Below are 15,568 nucleotides of genomic sequence, written 5' to 3'. Positions count from 1 at the left end.
TACTTTTCCAAATATGACAGCTAAATGACTTTCTCCAGGCTCACCAACACAAATGCAAAATAAAAAAGAGTACAAATGTTTTGTTACGTTGGTGCTCTTGATATGTTTGTCAACATGACATTATCACTAGCTGTCACTTTAGGTATTCACCGACTCCACCTTTTTAAAAACTTGAGTCATTTTTTATAACATTAGATTAGTCAAATCTCTTATCTGCAATTAAATTTTATATAAAAAATGGCTAAAAATACATCTAGTTCTGCATTTCGAAAAATAGATGTAGATCAATATAATGAAGACAATTTTAAGGAAGAAGAACCAGAGTCAGCACAAATAGGACCTGATGAAAATGAAATTAATACATTTCTTAACCAATATCCTTTTCAAATGCAATATGTATAAATATAATTTTTAGTAATTTAGTTAGATAATTTTCCTTAACTATAGTATTTGCACGGGAAGGAATATTGATGCATTAAAAAGTGTTCTTCAAAATGCACCCTTAGGTTGCAAAAGTCAACAAGTTAAAGTAATGTATATTAAATCATTCTAATGAGAATCTTACATATTTATTATAAGATAAATGTTAACGGTTATTAGTTTCATCATTATTTTAGCTTTATTTTTGTTCTATTAAACGACATTATCACTTTATTCATTAAGAAATGTGCTTTTGGTTAATAATGTAAAAGTTTATATTACACAAGTGAGATTCTCCTTATTATTTTATTATTTTTGATTGCACATCTAATATTACCTTCGTTTTAGGATGCCGCCTTAAATTTAACATTAAGAGTTCTTCTATCTATCAAATCTTCACAAATTGAGGAAGCCGTTTCTGCATTAGATATAGCATTAATAGATATTTTAATGAAATATGTATATAGAGGTTTTGAAATACCATCAGAAGGATCAAGTGGACATTTATTACAATGGCATGAAAGGGCATATGCAATTGGCGGAGTAGGAAGCATTATAAGAGTACTTTCTGATACAAAAAGAGCATAAATAATTGTGGGTTAAATCTACATAGATACAATCAATGTGATGCTGATAAATATTTTGAACCATTGATTTTTTTTTTAAATTTATTTATTGAAGAATACACTACATGCATAATCTTAATTTATTGCATTTAGTTCACGTGGAAGCTCAAGATTTTGTAATAACAAATATAAGTTCATTAAATAAAAGCATCAAATACTATTTGTTTTTGATTATTCATTATAGATTGCCATATATATTTATCATATCTTTTATGAAGTCTTAACACTTAAAAATACCAATACCACTCCAATAGCCATACAATTTATATGGCTGTAACAAGCCAGTAAGCACCAAATCTTATTTTATTAGGTCAATACTAAAATATATTAATTATTAAATAGAAAATATCAAAGTATTTTCAAAAGAAACTGGCAAGGTGGTGAATATCAGTCTTTTTCTCACATTTGTATGAAATGTTTTAAAAGAAATTACAGTTTTGATTTTTGTGTTCTTAATAGAATATCTTGCATATCATATAGAGAATCTTCTAAAGCAACTCTGAATCGATCTGCACTTGTGATTGAATTTGATTTAAATGCAGAAATGCCAAAATTCATATCATTATCACGTGGATTGTAGCAACAGGCATATCCATCTTCAACGAGTGGTCCATAGCACATAAAGCCATCACATTTGGATGCAACCTATTAACAAAATATTAAAAAATAAAAAATTATATAAGATAAAATATGGTACTTAAAAATGCATACCTGGCTAGTTGATATTCGCATATGTGTACTTCTTGTAAAACTTGGATCTTTGTATATTGATGGTACTTCAATACCATTTTCTATAGCAATTAATTTTAATCCCAATAAATGCCTATCCACCCCAAATCCAGAAACAGCCTAAACATAATTCATATTTTAGTTTATGAATAAACTAGCAAAATTATATAAAATTTTAACCTGAACAGAATAGTCTTTGTGTCCTTGAACTGCTGCTCTTAACTTATTTATCTTTTGTTCAATACCACTTCTCGCATCCAACATTGTTTTAGCAAACTCAATTGATTCTTTTGAGCATGATCGTATTGTTTCCGTTCTGCCATGTAGATACATTCTTGTTGCGGCTGATTCATAATGTGCTCCAGGTGTTTTATGCATTCTTTAATCAGTAGTAATCAAAGGTATATATATATATATATATATATATATATATATATATATATATGTCTAAGTTTACCTATAAAAAGCTAATTGTTGAGCCATTTGAATAAAACTGTCAGGGCTCAATTTTTGAGTTTTGATAAAGTCTTTGCCAAAACCTCTAAATGTGAAACAATTCATTTCTAAATCATCAACCAGTTTATCTATATTGGATGCAGCTTGGGTCATGTATGATGATACCTCATCTGATATTTTAAATTTTAATTCTTCTGGTTTCACCACAGAGGAGACATCTGGCAACTCGTGATATTTGTGGGCATCAATGTAATTAACAACATGATCTGTTAATACTGCAATTGGTTGTCCTTCAGCAGGTGAATGCTCATAAGTTAGACCATTTAAGCCATCTGTGCCTATTACAAACTGAAGGAAATCTGATCACATTATCTATCTAGCAGTTACAAAAAAAATATTAAATTTAAATTCAAGAATAAAAATGTCTGTGAAATATAATGTTATCTTTTTTAGTTGTTTACAAATCAATTTTTAAGGCCAAACAAATCAAATCTATCTAATCAACTTGTAATCTTAACAGTCCTTATTATTAAAGTCAGATAAATCTCATTCACAATTTTAACCAGATATTACCTGAATTGTTTTGTCGTACCAACGATTACCAGCATTTATTGAACTACCCCCACCATGGATACATTGTTTACCAGCAGTAGTCTGTCTATTGACATCATTATCAGCAGGCATTTCATTATCCAAGCAAACAACAAATAAGGACTTTTCAATTTCAGATAAAGCTTTTGAATTTTCTATAAAATTTAAAATATACTGTTAATATATATGTACAATTTTCATGAAAAACTCAAATTAAAGAATGATTAACCTTTCATTAGTAGTTCATAGGCTTTACCCCAAGTATCACGATGTTCCGTTGTCAATATGCCTATTCCAGCACCTTTATTTTGGGATTGATTAATCACAATATTTAACTGGCTAAGAATTTGATCTTTACTTAATGGCGCATTATTATCAAATACAACTACTTTGTAAATCTAGAAAATGTTTTCAAGTCGTACTTATATATTTATATTCCTATTTTAATGAGTTTAAAGGTTTGTTGCTTATTAATAATTCATTATATTTACTTACATTGCTATTGTACATAACAATAATGTGTTTTGAAGTAGGATTAAATGATAAAGAATCTCTTGTTAAGCCAGGAATTCTACAGGTTCCAAATATTTTTGTGTATTGAGCCATATCCAAAGGATATTTTCCCATCTTATCCAGTGGTAAAGCATTTCTAAAATGTACAAATATATTTGAAAAATCATTCAAAATAATAATAGTTTTGAATTATAATTTATTTTATACTTGTCTATTAATATTTTGTAGTCAATGGCAGCACAAATTAGTTTGGCTGTGAAATCAATTCTCTCACTATCATTAAAGAATGTTCTTTCTGGAAATACAAGACCAGGACTGGAATGAACTACGACAGGCCATCTAAAGTCTAAGTAGGCACTGTGAAGCCACCAATTAGCTAACCAGCTATCGGTATTTGCTGCGCGTTTGTTTAATAAAGCCTAAAATTAAATATTGATGGTCAAATAGCAATTTGTACTGTTTTTATAATATAATTTTATTTTATTATTTATAAGCTTCAAAATTTAAACAAATTGAAATATTAAGTGTGTCAGTAAATACAAATGATTGAATGTTATTACCTATAATAAACACCCAAAAATCATACTATACAAATCAGCAAAGAGCTCAATCTTTCATATGAATTATAAAAGAATATTTCAATGTGCAATACATATATAATACTGATTATGAGTGATTGTACCGACATATAAAATAATGCAGAGAAAAAAAAAAGTAAATGAGAAAACGAAAAAATATAGCTCACTATATAGCTAGTATAACGCTCAAACTTTACTTCTTATACTAGAACAAGAATTTTTATTGGTATTTTTAGGATATATATATATATATATATATATATGCATAATCATATATTAACTGATAACTATTAGCAAATATTAAATAAATGAATAATTACATTACCTGCAACTTTTGTCCAACTCCTCCTTCTGCACCAAACTCCTTTATTAACTCTGTGGTTTTACTAAGCTCTGACTCTGTTAAAAAAGGAGTTACTGACTTCAAATACTTTTCCAGTGTATTTTTCAATGGTGGCACGGGAAGAAAAGGTAGTCCTTGCGGGTTATCCTTATGCACAGGTTGAGGTTTGGCAGATATGCTATAAGCTACTATATTTTGATTTACTTTCAATGCAGCCTTAAAATATAAATAATAATAAAAAAATATATATTTTTTATTCATATTAAATATCTATTTACCATATTGTTTGTCAATCTCCTTAAAACTCTATTCATACCGAAAATTTACAATTCTTTGTAGAATTGATGAATAAGCAGATGAAGAAACTTTCACTCGCGCCAACGAAAACTAGTTATAAATATTTTATTACTGAAACCAGTTTCCGTGCAAAATACTAATAAGTTAATAATCTGAATATAAAATTTCTTCTAACAAGCTTTAAGTGACTGTCAAAATGACTGCCAATTATTATCATAACAAAGTCCATAAAAAGAAGCAATGTCATAGTAGACGCCTGTAAGATGATAAAAATAAATTATTTTGAAGATAATATCTTTTTAACATAATATAAGATTGATACTTATAATAAATTACGTTCGTTATTATTTTATAACGAACGATTTTGTAGGTTAACCAGCAAGTTCAAATATTTATTATTTTGTACTTTGACATAACAAAATCGGCGGACATATCAGAAAAATCTAAAGATAAATTTTTAATTTAAATTAATATCGTCATTTTTGATGGATTAATAAATTAATTATTTTTTACAACTAAATTTAATTGAAGATAATAACTTTTACATGATTTTTATGTAGGAAAATCTAGCATTTTCATATAAAGTATAAAAATTGTATTGATAGTATTTTTCATGTATTTTCTATGTCTGAGTCAGACAGAAGTGATTGGCATGATAGATTATGGAAAATATCTATTATATATTTATTTAATTTTTTATTTATTTCACCAATTGCATCACATTCATATTTATTTGTTCATTTGTATTTACTTATGACTTATATACTTTATAATCTTGATTTTGATGCTGATATAATTCTGGTATTGTTTAGGGGATATTACATCAATAAAGAATTATATAAATGATTTAGATTTTTATTGGATATCCATATATTTCGGCTAAAATCCTAGTCTTCATTCAGTGGAAAATCTAATGAAAATATCCTAATGATTTTTCCCATGAATGAACGATCTTTAAATTCAAAAAGAAAATACATATAATTCTTTTTCTTTATGTTGGTATCGATGCGTTTATGCTTTAACGTTGGGCACCATTAATCCGATACACCATTTAGTATTTGATTAACAGTAAAAAATTACTAAATAATTCGTCAAAAATCTAATAACTAATAATAAAAGAAGTTTGTGACGTGTTTAATTAAATTAGTGAGCATAGATAAATTGCTTTCTTGCTTTCATTAATCGCATGTATCAGAGGAATCCATGTAAACGTACGCGTTCTAGTAAGTTGTTTGACGTTAACGGTGTTTGTATACGTATTTTTTTTCTTAACAGGTAAAATCGATGCATAATAATTCAAACTTAAAGTTTTTATATTTAATTAGTATTAGAAATGATCACATTGTCTAGACAGATAATTATTAATATTGCTTTATTAATCATTTATTAGTTTGTTTATTGAGAATTGTATTATTTTTCAGTGGGGCAACACTATTCCATCCTAGACCTTGATGGCAGTTAACCTACAGTGTGGAATAAATTCGAGGGTTTTCTGCTGAAGTTGTTATTAAGTTAATGATATCAAGTCTATCACATATATTTACGTACTATTTTTAAGTGTGACAGAATTATAAGTGTGCTTTGTTTATAATTTAAGAAGTGAAAATAGTAATTAAAGCAGTAAAATATGGTAAATTTAGGTGACATTTTCCCAAATTACTGTTTAAAAACATCTATTGGTGATATTAAGTTTCATGATTACCTACAAGATTCGTAAGTAAATTTATTATAAAATTTCGAATATAGGTTATGTTTTAACCGATTTTATTTTTAACTGAATCTATTCAGTATCATTATTTACCGGATTAACAAAGATCATAATTACACCTGTCACATACTAATTCGTGTCTTTCTAAACCTTTTTTTATCACAAATAAGTACATATAGCCTTTGTATATAACTGTCGCTATTATCACACCTCTCATTGACAATGATATCTGAAGAGAGTCTACAGGATTATTTTGAAATATGTTCATCTTTAGAGAGTGATGAAGAACATTCAGTTAAGTATAACAATGTTAAAAGGTGGACTGAAACACAAGACAGACAATTGTCAGGTCTTGTTGATATATTTGGAGATGATTGGAATAGAATCGCTACAAATTTTCCTGGTAGATCTCCTATAAACTGTCGCAAACGATGGTCTCAAATTTCTTGTAAACGCATTATTAAGGGACCTTGGACTCGCGAAGAAGATGAAAAAATTATAAAACTGGTTGAAAAGTATGGTGCAAGAAAATGGACTTTAATAGCTACTAAACTGGAGGGTCGACTAGGGAAGCAGTGCCGAGAAAGATGGCATAATCATTTGAATCCAAATATCAATAAAAATCCTTGGACAGCGCAGGAAGATGCACTAATTTTAGAAGCTCATAAGAAATTAGGAAACCGCTGGGCAACCATTGCCAAGCTTTTGCCAGGACGGACGGATAATGCTATAAAAAATCATTGGAATTCTAGTTTACGAAGGAAACAAGCAATGATGTCCATGGTGGAAGGTAATGAAACAAGTTATATTTTGAATGACTTACAGCGTAAATTATCAGACAGTAAGAAAAATGATACTAGTGATTATGTTGAAGAAGATTGGTCTGAAGTATATGATACTGAAAATATGCCAAGCAATATACCTGTTACACAAAGGGGGGTAGAATTCAAAAAGAATGGATTTCCATTTCTGGATACTATTGAAATCGTTGAAAGAAAAAATAACAAAATTTGTAAGTCAGATTTAAACTTTAGGACATTGAAGAAATTTTATAGAAAATATAAAGTTTCATATGTACAAGATATTGAAAATGATCAAAGGAAATCCTCTCCAACTATATTACGCAAAAATGAAAATATAAAATTATCTTTTGATAAAAAAATTGTAAAAGTTAATGATAATAAAACACGAATACGATTATTATCTGATATCAAGTCAAACATTTGCCAGGACAAGGTTAAAATACAGAAGTTCCTCACTTCATCTTCGAAAAAAAAAATTGATTGCATTGAATTTATTGAACATCTAACAAAAAAAACACGAACTGATGATGGAAATAAATATGCTGATAATACTTCTGATACTTGTAATAAAGTATCCATTTCAATGAATGAACAAAGCAAGAAATCAATCCCATTTGACCAAAAATGGCTTGATATAGCTTGTGGAAAAACTGATGATCAAATATCATTAACTGAAATGGCTCGAAATTATATTGGTGACAATATAAATTAAAATAAAATGCAAAGACTACATCTTTTGTTAAAAATAACTTTATTACTTTTATGGTGGCCCTTTTTTGTATTTAAGATATATTTTATTAGTTATATAGGAAAATTTGTTGAGTGAATAATTGATTTTGTATTATGAGAACAAGAATGCTTAAATTGTGATTTATATTAAGTTGAAGTCTTTTTTATTGAAATTAAAAGCAAATATTAGATTTGTTTGACCTGATTTTTTTTCTAATTTCATAGATATATTTAGGTTCTAGTATTTTATCTTTATTAATTATTATGTAATCATTAGTAGCAATTAAGCAATCATCATTCATGACTTTGAATTAGATAAATGAATTATGATTAAAGTTATTAGAAGACTGATTTGGTGTTACTACATGTTCATGTTTTGATATTTGATTTACAAATTTTTATGTATGATTACAATAATTTGTATATATTTAATATACAAATGTTATAAATGTGAATCAATAAATTATTAAGGAATGTGCTTGCCAATAAATTACTATTACTTTTTTGCTATTCGCTATTGAATATGTACTATTTACTTCTTAGATAATTATTTTAACTAACGAACGAAAGAACTCTTGTATATTCTTGTATATTTTAAAATATAAATGAAGTTTTTTTAATAATCTATTTTAAATAGTTAATAGCATCTAGCTAGAAAAATATAAAAATATATTTTATTTGTATATATTTTCTTTGTTTTAAGTTTTATTTGAACAAAATTGGCTTTGCCATTTTATTTTAGTCTAAGAAAAAATGCTGGTGTTTAGTCTTAAACTTTAATGACTTTTAAGGAATCAATTTCATCATATATTTATTTTAACTTCTAGAACAAGTAAGAAATTATGAAAATATATATTATAATAATAATAATTATAAATATTAGATGTGTAGAACCATTACAAAATATGTAAATTTATACAAAAAGTGTCACAATTACAGGACGTAAAACGCAATTTTTTTTTTTAATTTAATTGTTTATCATTTTTTATGGTTATTTTAAAGGGTATTATTTTTTTTCTTCTTTTTTTGTGTCTTTGGATTCACATTTTTTAGTTTCACTCTTTTTCGAATCACTTGGTTCACTTTTTTTGGATTCGCAAGCCTTGGGTTCAGGCTTCTTAGGTTCAGGCTTTTTTGGTTCTGGTTTTTTAGGTTCTTCTTTTTTTGGTGGATGTTTCTTAGCAAATTTGCAACAGATGTCATACATTTCATTTAATGATTCTTCGAGTGCCACTCGAAATCTAATTAAGTTCAGTTATTTTCCATCATTGAAATTATTATATAGTTAGTTTAATATTATTACTATGTCTATTTATGTATTATTATATAAAACGATCATTTTTAGAGAATCAATACTTACTTTTCGGGTACAGTGTTAGGATAGCTACTATATGAAGTTATTCCAAAATTCATATTGATTGCCCTGAGGTTGTAACAACATCCATACCCATTTTTTACTGCGGGTCCGTAGATCATAAAACAATCGGACTTTGTAGAAACCTAATATAATTCAATAAAAATTTGGAAAAGGATTAATGTATTTAATCAAGTTTTTTTGGCAAATTGTGATTTTACCTGGCTTGTCGATAATCTCCAATGTGTACTTTTCACAAATGCTGCATCAGAAAATATCCGAGGTGTAACCATATCCATTTCCTTTGCCATCATTTTTAAGCCAAAAAGATGTCTATCACATCCCAGCCCTTGTAAAGCCTTAAGGATATGTATTCAATTAATGAATATAAAAAATATGAATAAAATAATTGGCTACTTATGTTGTACGGCAAATCTTAACTATGGAATTATCTCCAATATGAGGTTTTAAAGATGGTAGTGAGTTTTGTATGTATCATAATGAGTTATGAATGCTACTGAAAAACTATATTCTGATCATTTGCAGTGAATTACATACAACTGTATGTAATTGCATATGCAAGTAAATTTGGAAAGTGAGTCTTTAAGGGGGGTGATATTGAATAAAATTTTTTTGGTTTTAGAAATAGGTTTGCACGAAGCAAAATTAAATCATATATGCAATTTTAGCAACTATGCTTCAATTTCTAAGGTGGCCTTAGATTGAGGATTATCAGATGCTTAGAACTAATAGGCATTATTTTAACTCAAGTTACAATTTACTTTCAATGTGAAAGCTCTGTGTGCTTTAATAGATTCTGTTAAAACTTTCATTTGATCTTCTAAGCACGAGCGTCTATTGAGCAAAGTTCTGGCCATTTTTACTGACTCCGCTGAACATCCTCTGATATTCTCTGTGCGAGCATCTTCGAAAATCCGTAGCGCTGCAGATTCATAAGTAGCTCCAGGCTTATTGTGTATTCTGAAATAAAAATATTTGCATATGTTGTTATCTCGTTTAGTGATCTAGTTTTGGCTTGCATTGTTCAATATTTGTAGAAGTATACGTTGTACTAATAATTTAGAATAGAATGTCTTTGAAAACTCTGATCGCATTACGATCTTCCTGGATGATTGCCTAATGTTACGTTATTTTGCAATAATATTAGGAATTATAGGACTGCTCCTTATTACCTGTAAAATGCCAATTGGAATGCCGACTGTACAAAAGCGTCTGGGCTGAGATTATTTTTTTTAATAAAATCGGTTCCAAACTGCTTGAACTGGCAACCATGAACTTGAATACCTTGTACTGCACAATCTAAATTTGTTTTGGCCGTTGATATTAAAGCTTGAACATCCGATCCGATACTGAATACTATATGACATGCTTTGTCATAATGGCAGCATGGTTTTGCTTTGACGTTTTTCTGAATATATGCTATCACATAATCGCTTATCGTGGCTACAGGGCCTCCTTCACATGGTGCATGTTCGTAAATCATACCATTTTGACCCTCTTCTCCAACTACAAACTATAAATGGAGGTTTTATACTACTGCCATGATGCGTAATAATTTGCAACATTAGTAATATAATTTTAGAAATTTCCTGATGGGTGGACGAATGTGGCTTAAACCCGATATAGTGGAAAAATATTTTTTGAATCGCTCATAATGGACATCAAAGTTGATTTGAGTTGCTTCTAATTGATTTTTACATTACTAAAATAATGCTGACAATATTGTTGTATTACCTGTATGGTTTTATCCATCCATCTATTTCCAGAATTGTATTTGCTTCCACCACCATGCAATAATTGCTTTGCAGCAATTGACCGCTGGTTAAGTGAATCCCCTTTAGGCATGGGTCCATCGATACACATGATGAATAAAGATGTTTCGATTATTTCAAATACTTTCTTGTTGTGATCCTCTGTCATATATCGAAAAATGAGATCAGCGACAATAACAAAAAAACTATTTTTTATTTGTTATCTATTATTTTTAAGAAAAAAAAAACTATTTCTAGAATTTTGTTTAAATGTTTTTTTTATATTCTGCTTCGGATATTTTCAAAAACTGAAGACAATACAGAATTATTATTTATATTTTTACAAATCTTTGGTGCATATAATATAAGACTCGCAACGGACTAAAGTTACTTTTTGGAATATATGTATGAAACTTTCAATGCCTTTGTTCAAGTTATCGTGGTTGCTGTACTAGGTTTACCTTTCATGAGTACTTCAAACCCTCTGCCCCAATTATCACGATTGTCTGTAGTTAATATGCCCACGGGATCCCCCGGAGTATCCATTTGCATTATCAAGTTTAATTGGCAGGTGATTTGATCCTCGTTCAACATGTCAATACCACATTTATCGAATACTGGCATCCTAAAGAACTGAAATCAAACACAAATTCCTAATTATATAGCTTCAAGTATTTGTACTTCTGTTGGACTGGTTGAAGTTGTTAATTTTGGCATATGATAAGTTTGATTTACATTTGTTACGTCTTAATTACACTTACGTTGTTTTTATATATAACTACAATATGTTCACTGTCACAATGGAACTGCAGTGAATCCTTTTTACATCCTGGTATTCTGCACGTTCCGAAAACTTTACCATATTGAGACATATCCAGATTGTACTTACCACGTTTTTCCTGTGGAAGTTTTCCTCTAAAATTAATATATTTATTAATGGTTAAGTAAAATTTTTAGTAAAATAGTATTATACTTGTCTATTATCTGTTTCATTTCTAGCGCTCCTCGTATCATTCTGGCAATATAATTGATTTTTTCTTCTTTGCATTTGAATTTTACTGATGGGTATACCATACACGGACTCGAATTGATAGGAAGAGCAGCCCTATTTTCCAAATAGGCCGCGTTCAACCACCATTCAGTCAGCCAATTAGTTTTTTCCTCCGCTCTTTTGCAAATTCCAGCCTATTAATATAAATTTGAATTTTTATAATTTTATTAAAACATATTTTATTAGTTCATTCAAACACGATTATTCAAATATTATAATCTAACTGATTTAAGCAATAATTAATTTTTGATTTACGATTTTCAAAATTGCTATTATTGTGTTCATGAATGATCATGAAGTAAAAAAAACATTTTAGCAGTTCCATTATTTTTAGTAATTAAGGTTCTTCTTACCTGTAACTTTGCTCCTTCTCCGTTTGGGCATAAAAACTCCTGAGCTATTTTACATGATTGCATGAACTCCTCTTGCGTCAACAGAGGCCTCGAAGAAATCAAAAATAATTTCATCGTTTCTTCTAATACAGGCACTACTTGTTTTAAAAGTTTGGGCTTCTTAGGTTTTTTCTTACATTCATCATTACAACTATCTTTCTTTTTTCTTTGGGTTTTTCTTTTTTTCTTCTTTTTTTCCTCTTTGGGTTTATCATTTTTTGAAAAACTACGGGCTATGCATCTTGTGGAGATTGATGACAATTTTGAATATAGTGCTTTTAATTTTATCTGAGTTGAAATTAGAAATGAAATTAATGTCCATCTAGCTTTAATTTTTATAATAAGTTATGTCATTAAATATTAGTTATTATGTATTATTTATTATTAGGTTGTCAAATATCTCCCTTCCGCCTTTTTGTATGTAACCAAGAGCAAAAAAGCGGAAGGGAGATATTTGACAACCTAATATTTTGCATAGTGAACAACCACAAAATGTACAATTTGCTTGTTCTGTGCAAAGGACAAAATTCGACATAAAACATATATTAAGTATTAAGCTTAGATGTGAGAATAAGAATTCAACTAGTTTAAATTGAATAAGATTTAAAACTGCATATAATAAAAGAGGAAGATATGCAATTAACATATGCTATATTGCCTAAAATCCATTAATGGAATTACTTGAAATTTTCAAAAATATCGAAGAGAGTCAGTCAATACTAAGAACATGTAAAAACTATGAATGACTCGATTTTATAAAACTTACATACACCAGGATGTCAAATAAACAAATAAGTTAAGATGACGATTATTTAAAATATATTTAGAGTTGCTATATTTTGCATCGGTTTTTCCAAAAAAATAATATAACTTCTCTGTAAAAATATGTGCTTCGTATCTATTACATTGCCAACTCCAATCTATTATGTAACACAATTTACAATGGAACTTTCGGCTATTAATATTTATTGTTTTTCAATTGACTTGCGATATAATGAAATAATAATTTTTCTGTATCAATAAAACCATTGTCCGTCTAACAATGCGAGTTTATTATTTACATACCATGTCATATGAGGATAACATTTTTATTTGCAACATTGCGCCTGGTTCAATTGTGTTTCAAGTAATAATAACTTCTAGTTGTATTAAATTTTTAAATATTTATAAATTTTAACAAAAATAAATTCCATGTCTGAGAGTATAAAAGGCGATTCATTTGTTCAGTTATGTGACAGTTATTAATTGAAATACACCACATACACCATGTTCGGAAATTTAAAGTGGGTTTTGTGCTTATTTGCTAGTTTTTTGATTTTTGTTCGTAGTGAGAGGGATGAAGTTAATTTGGGTTACAAATTCCCAAATTTTAAAGCTAATACGACTGTAGGAGAGATTGATTTTCATGATTGGCTGGGAAATTCGTATGTAATTTGTGGATTAATCCGTTTATGTTTATAAATTATAAATAGATTCTTGTAATGAATGTTTTAACATTTTATAATAATTGTAGTAGTATAATTATAGTTTTAAAGTATATTTGAATTTAATTTTTAATTCACTTTCCTTTTTTCAGATGGGGAATATTATTTTCTCACCCGGCCGATTTTACCCCGGTTTGCACCACCGAATTAGCCAGGGTTGTAAAACTGATGCCAGAATTTGAGAAACGCAATGTCAAGGTAATTGCCTTGTCTTGCGATACAGTAGCTTCTCATCTGGAATGGTCCAAAGATATTTTGAGCTATGCAGGTGAGTAATATGATTTAAAATATAACAAATTGAGTTATTTGAATATTTCTGTTGCGTCTTTCCACGGTGATTAATTAGAGTTGTTTTATTTATTGAATGATCAATAATGATTTGATCAATATTTTATTTATTATGCAAGCTCAGTATGTTTACAACAATAGTAAAGACAGAAAAATTTATAAATAATGAAAGATAAATTTATTATTATTATTATTAAAGACATATAATATTATATATGCATGCATGCTTACTTTATAAGCTATATGTTGTACACATGTGCTTCATATGATATTCAGCATTCAATATTTTTGGCATTTGGCCAAGCTATTTATTGCCAATTAATGCGTTATAAAATATAATACATATAATTGTTTGTTTTATCTTATATGGTCTACAGTTATTTTTATGCACTCAATAAACATGTTTTACCGATAAAATGTAACACTTGTCTTGTCACCTACTCCTACGTTCAAAACGCCTTAACCTTTTATAGATATCTTGGTCAATGTTTGAACTTAACACAGTAATCTTACACTTACAAGCTTTTTCCGTTATTATTTTTGTCAATAATATTATTTTTTTAAAAATAGTGAATATCCTTACACCAATAAATATTGGATGAAAAACACCTATTTTTTTATTTTCTTAAATATTTCTTTAATTGGAAATGGTTAAGTTTAAGTAGAACTAGTGGGGTGCATGGCATTGTGCCTTGAGGCAAATAGCTGGAACTTCCTGCACCGTAATTAAAAATCTTGACACGAACCCAAAAAAAATTACACGAAATGTGTACACATTATTAAAATCTCTATTTTTATTGAGGTTCCGTAGCCGCTGGACCTGCCTTTCTAAAAATTTAATCAGTTCATGTTGTCAATGCAAGTAAAATGTTTTTTGAATTATTAAAATCGGACGCTCCGTTCTCTTGAAAACTGAGTTACCGTTTTTGGCACTTTTTGCCTCGTATCTTTGGAACGGCTAGACCTGCCTTGGCCAAAAACTAATCAGCACGTCACCTTATCAATACGAATCGAATGTTTTTTTAATTATTCGAATCGGTTGATCTGTGTTCTCGAAATCGTCGACGAAAATTTGTATTCGCACACACACACAACATACATCAATTTTTTCTAAGGTATGCCAAAATGTTCAAAAACCTTTGAAATGTAAAGATATATAAAATTTTTCATTTTCGATTTTTTTGCGATTACTGAACTTACCCTACAAGAAATTAATAATTACTGTAGTTTTCCACATATTTAATGTTTCGATTTTTTTTCGGCTAGGCGAAATGACCAAGACATTCCCATATCCAATCATCGATGATAGTTCCCGCGAATTAGCAGTAAAACTTCGTATGATTGACCCGGACGAGAAGGATAAGGATGGAATGCGATGACCGCCAGAGCTGTTTTCATCGTGGATCCCAACAAGAAGTTGAGACTATCTATTCT

At 28.8% G+C, this 15,568-nt stretch overlaps 4 protein-coding genes and 1 pseudogene across 4 annotated transcripts; 3 read left to right on the top strand and 2 right to left on the bottom strand.

The window, feature by feature from the left end:
* Positions 1 to 138: 138 nt before the first annotated feature.
* On the top strand, positions 139 to 1,177 carry LOC113372922 (actin-related protein 2/3 complex subunit 5-like). Its single transcript, XM_026613257.1, has 3 exons — positions 139 to 374; positions 457 to 529; positions 769 to 1,177. Exons 1-3 carry the CDS (start codon positions 238 to 240, stop codon positions 1,006 to 1,008), a joined length of 450 nt encoding a protein of 149 aa, XP_026469042.1. The 5' UTR covers positions 139 to 237; the 3' UTR covers positions 1,009 to 1,177.
* A 252-nt stretch (positions 1,178 to 1,429) lies between these two features.
* On the bottom strand, positions 1,430 to 4,736 carry LOC113372621 (carnitine O-acetyltransferase-like). The gene is made up of 10 exons (XM_026612978.1): positions 4,535 to 4,736; positions 4,239 to 4,472; positions 3,543 to 3,754; positions 3,318 to 3,471; positions 3,052 to 3,220; positions 2,805 to 2,977; positions 2,233 to 2,579; positions 1,956 to 2,154; positions 1,758 to 1,895; positions 1,430 to 1,691 (listed from the first exon to the last, which is right to left on the bottom strand). Exons 1-10 carry the CDS (start codon positions 4,568 to 4,570, stop codon positions 1,476 to 1,478), a joined length of 1,878 nt encoding a protein of 625 aa, XP_026468763.1. The 5' UTR covers positions 4,571 to 4,736; the 3' UTR covers positions 1,430 to 1,475.
* A 1,652-nt stretch (positions 4,737 to 6,388) lies between these two features.
* On the top strand, positions 6,389 to 7,830 carry LOC113373238 (myb-related protein B-like). The gene has a single exon (XM_026613540.1). It carries the CDS (start codon positions 6,484 to 6,486, stop codon positions 7,774 to 7,776), a length of 1,293 nt encoding a protein of 430 aa, XP_026469325.1. The 5' UTR covers positions 6,389 to 6,483; the 3' UTR covers positions 7,777 to 7,830.
* A 969-nt stretch (positions 7,831 to 8,799) lies between these two features.
* LOC113373871 (carnitine O-acetyltransferase-like) lies at positions 8,800 to 13,448 on the bottom strand. The gene is made up of 11 exons (XM_026614140.1): positions 13,428 to 13,448; positions 12,324 to 12,650; positions 11,893 to 12,104; positions 11,681 to 11,834; positions 11,381 to 11,552; positions 10,903 to 11,081; positions 10,341 to 10,681; positions 9,930 to 10,128; positions 9,369 to 9,506; positions 9,154 to 9,293; positions 8,800 to 9,034 (listed from the first exon to the last, which is right to left on the bottom strand). The coding sequence occupies exons 1-11, from the start codon at positions 13,446 to 13,448 to the stop codon at positions 8,800 to 8,802; spliced, it is 2,118 nt and encodes a 705-aa protein (XP_026469925.1).
* A 157-nt stretch (positions 13,449 to 13,605) lies between these two features.
* On the top strand, positions 13,606 to 15,563 carry LOC113373240 (annotated as a pseudogene).
* Positions 15,564 to 15,568: the final 5 nt, after the last annotated feature.

The sequence above is a fragment of the Ctenocephalides felis genome, unplaced genomic scaffold, assembly GCF_003426905.1.
Source record: "Ctenocephalides felis isolate EL2017-DRISC unplaced genomic scaffold, ASM342690v1 CF-g0.4_SCAFFOLD_01604, whole genome shotgun sequence".
NCBI lineage: Eukaryota > Metazoa > Arthropoda > Insecta > Siphonaptera > Pulicidae > Ctenocephalides > Ctenocephalides felis.
Note: the sequence above shows the minus strand (reverse complement) of the source record. Positions and strands in the feature narration are given on the sequence as shown.

What these genes read in the sequence shown, in the direction of transcription:
- LOC113373871 (XM_026614140.1), bottom strand. Translation starts at nt 13,448, where the DNA reads ATGTTATCCTCATATGACATG. An exon ending in GTTTGAAGTACTCATGAAAG is followed by an intron (nt 11,082 to 11,380) that starts GTAAACCTAGTA and finishes GATATATGACAG; the next exon opens with AGGATCACAACAAGAAAGTA. An exon ending in GGATGGATAAAACCATACAG is followed by an intron (nt 10,682 to 10,902) that starts GTAATACAACAA and finishes CTCCATTTATAG; the next exon opens with TTTGTAGTTGGAGAAGAGGG.
- LOC113372621 (XM_026612978.1), bottom strand. Translation starts at nt 4,570, where the DNA reads ATGAATAGAGTTTTAAGGAGATTGACAAACAATATG. An exon ending in TTGTTATGTACAATAGCAAT is followed by an intron (nt 3,221 to 3,317) that starts GTAAGTAAATAT and finishes AACATTTTCTAG; the next exon opens with ATTTACAAAGTAGTTGTATT. An exon ending in CAACAATTAGCTTTTTATAG is followed by an intron (nt 2,155 to 2,232) that starts GTAAACTTAGAC and finishes TACTGATTAAAG; the next exon opens with AATGCATAAAACACCTGGAG.
- LOC113373238 (XM_026613540.1), top strand. Translation starts at nt 6,484, where the DNA reads ATGATATCTGAAGAGAGTCTACAGGATTATTTTGAAATATGTTCATCT.
- LOC113372922 (XM_026613257.1), top strand. Translation starts at nt 238, where the DNA reads ATGGCTAAAAATACATCTAGTTCTGCATTTCGAAAAATAGATGTAGAT. An exon ending in ATTAATACATTTCTTAACCA is followed by an intron (nt 375 to 456) that starts ATATCCTTTTCA and finishes TAGTATTTGCAC; the next exon opens with GGGAAGGAATATTGATGCAT. An exon ending in GCAAAAGTCAACAAGTTAAA is followed by an intron (nt 530 to 768) that starts GTAATGTATATT and finishes CCTTCGTTTTAG; the next exon opens with GATGCCGCCTTAAATTTAAC.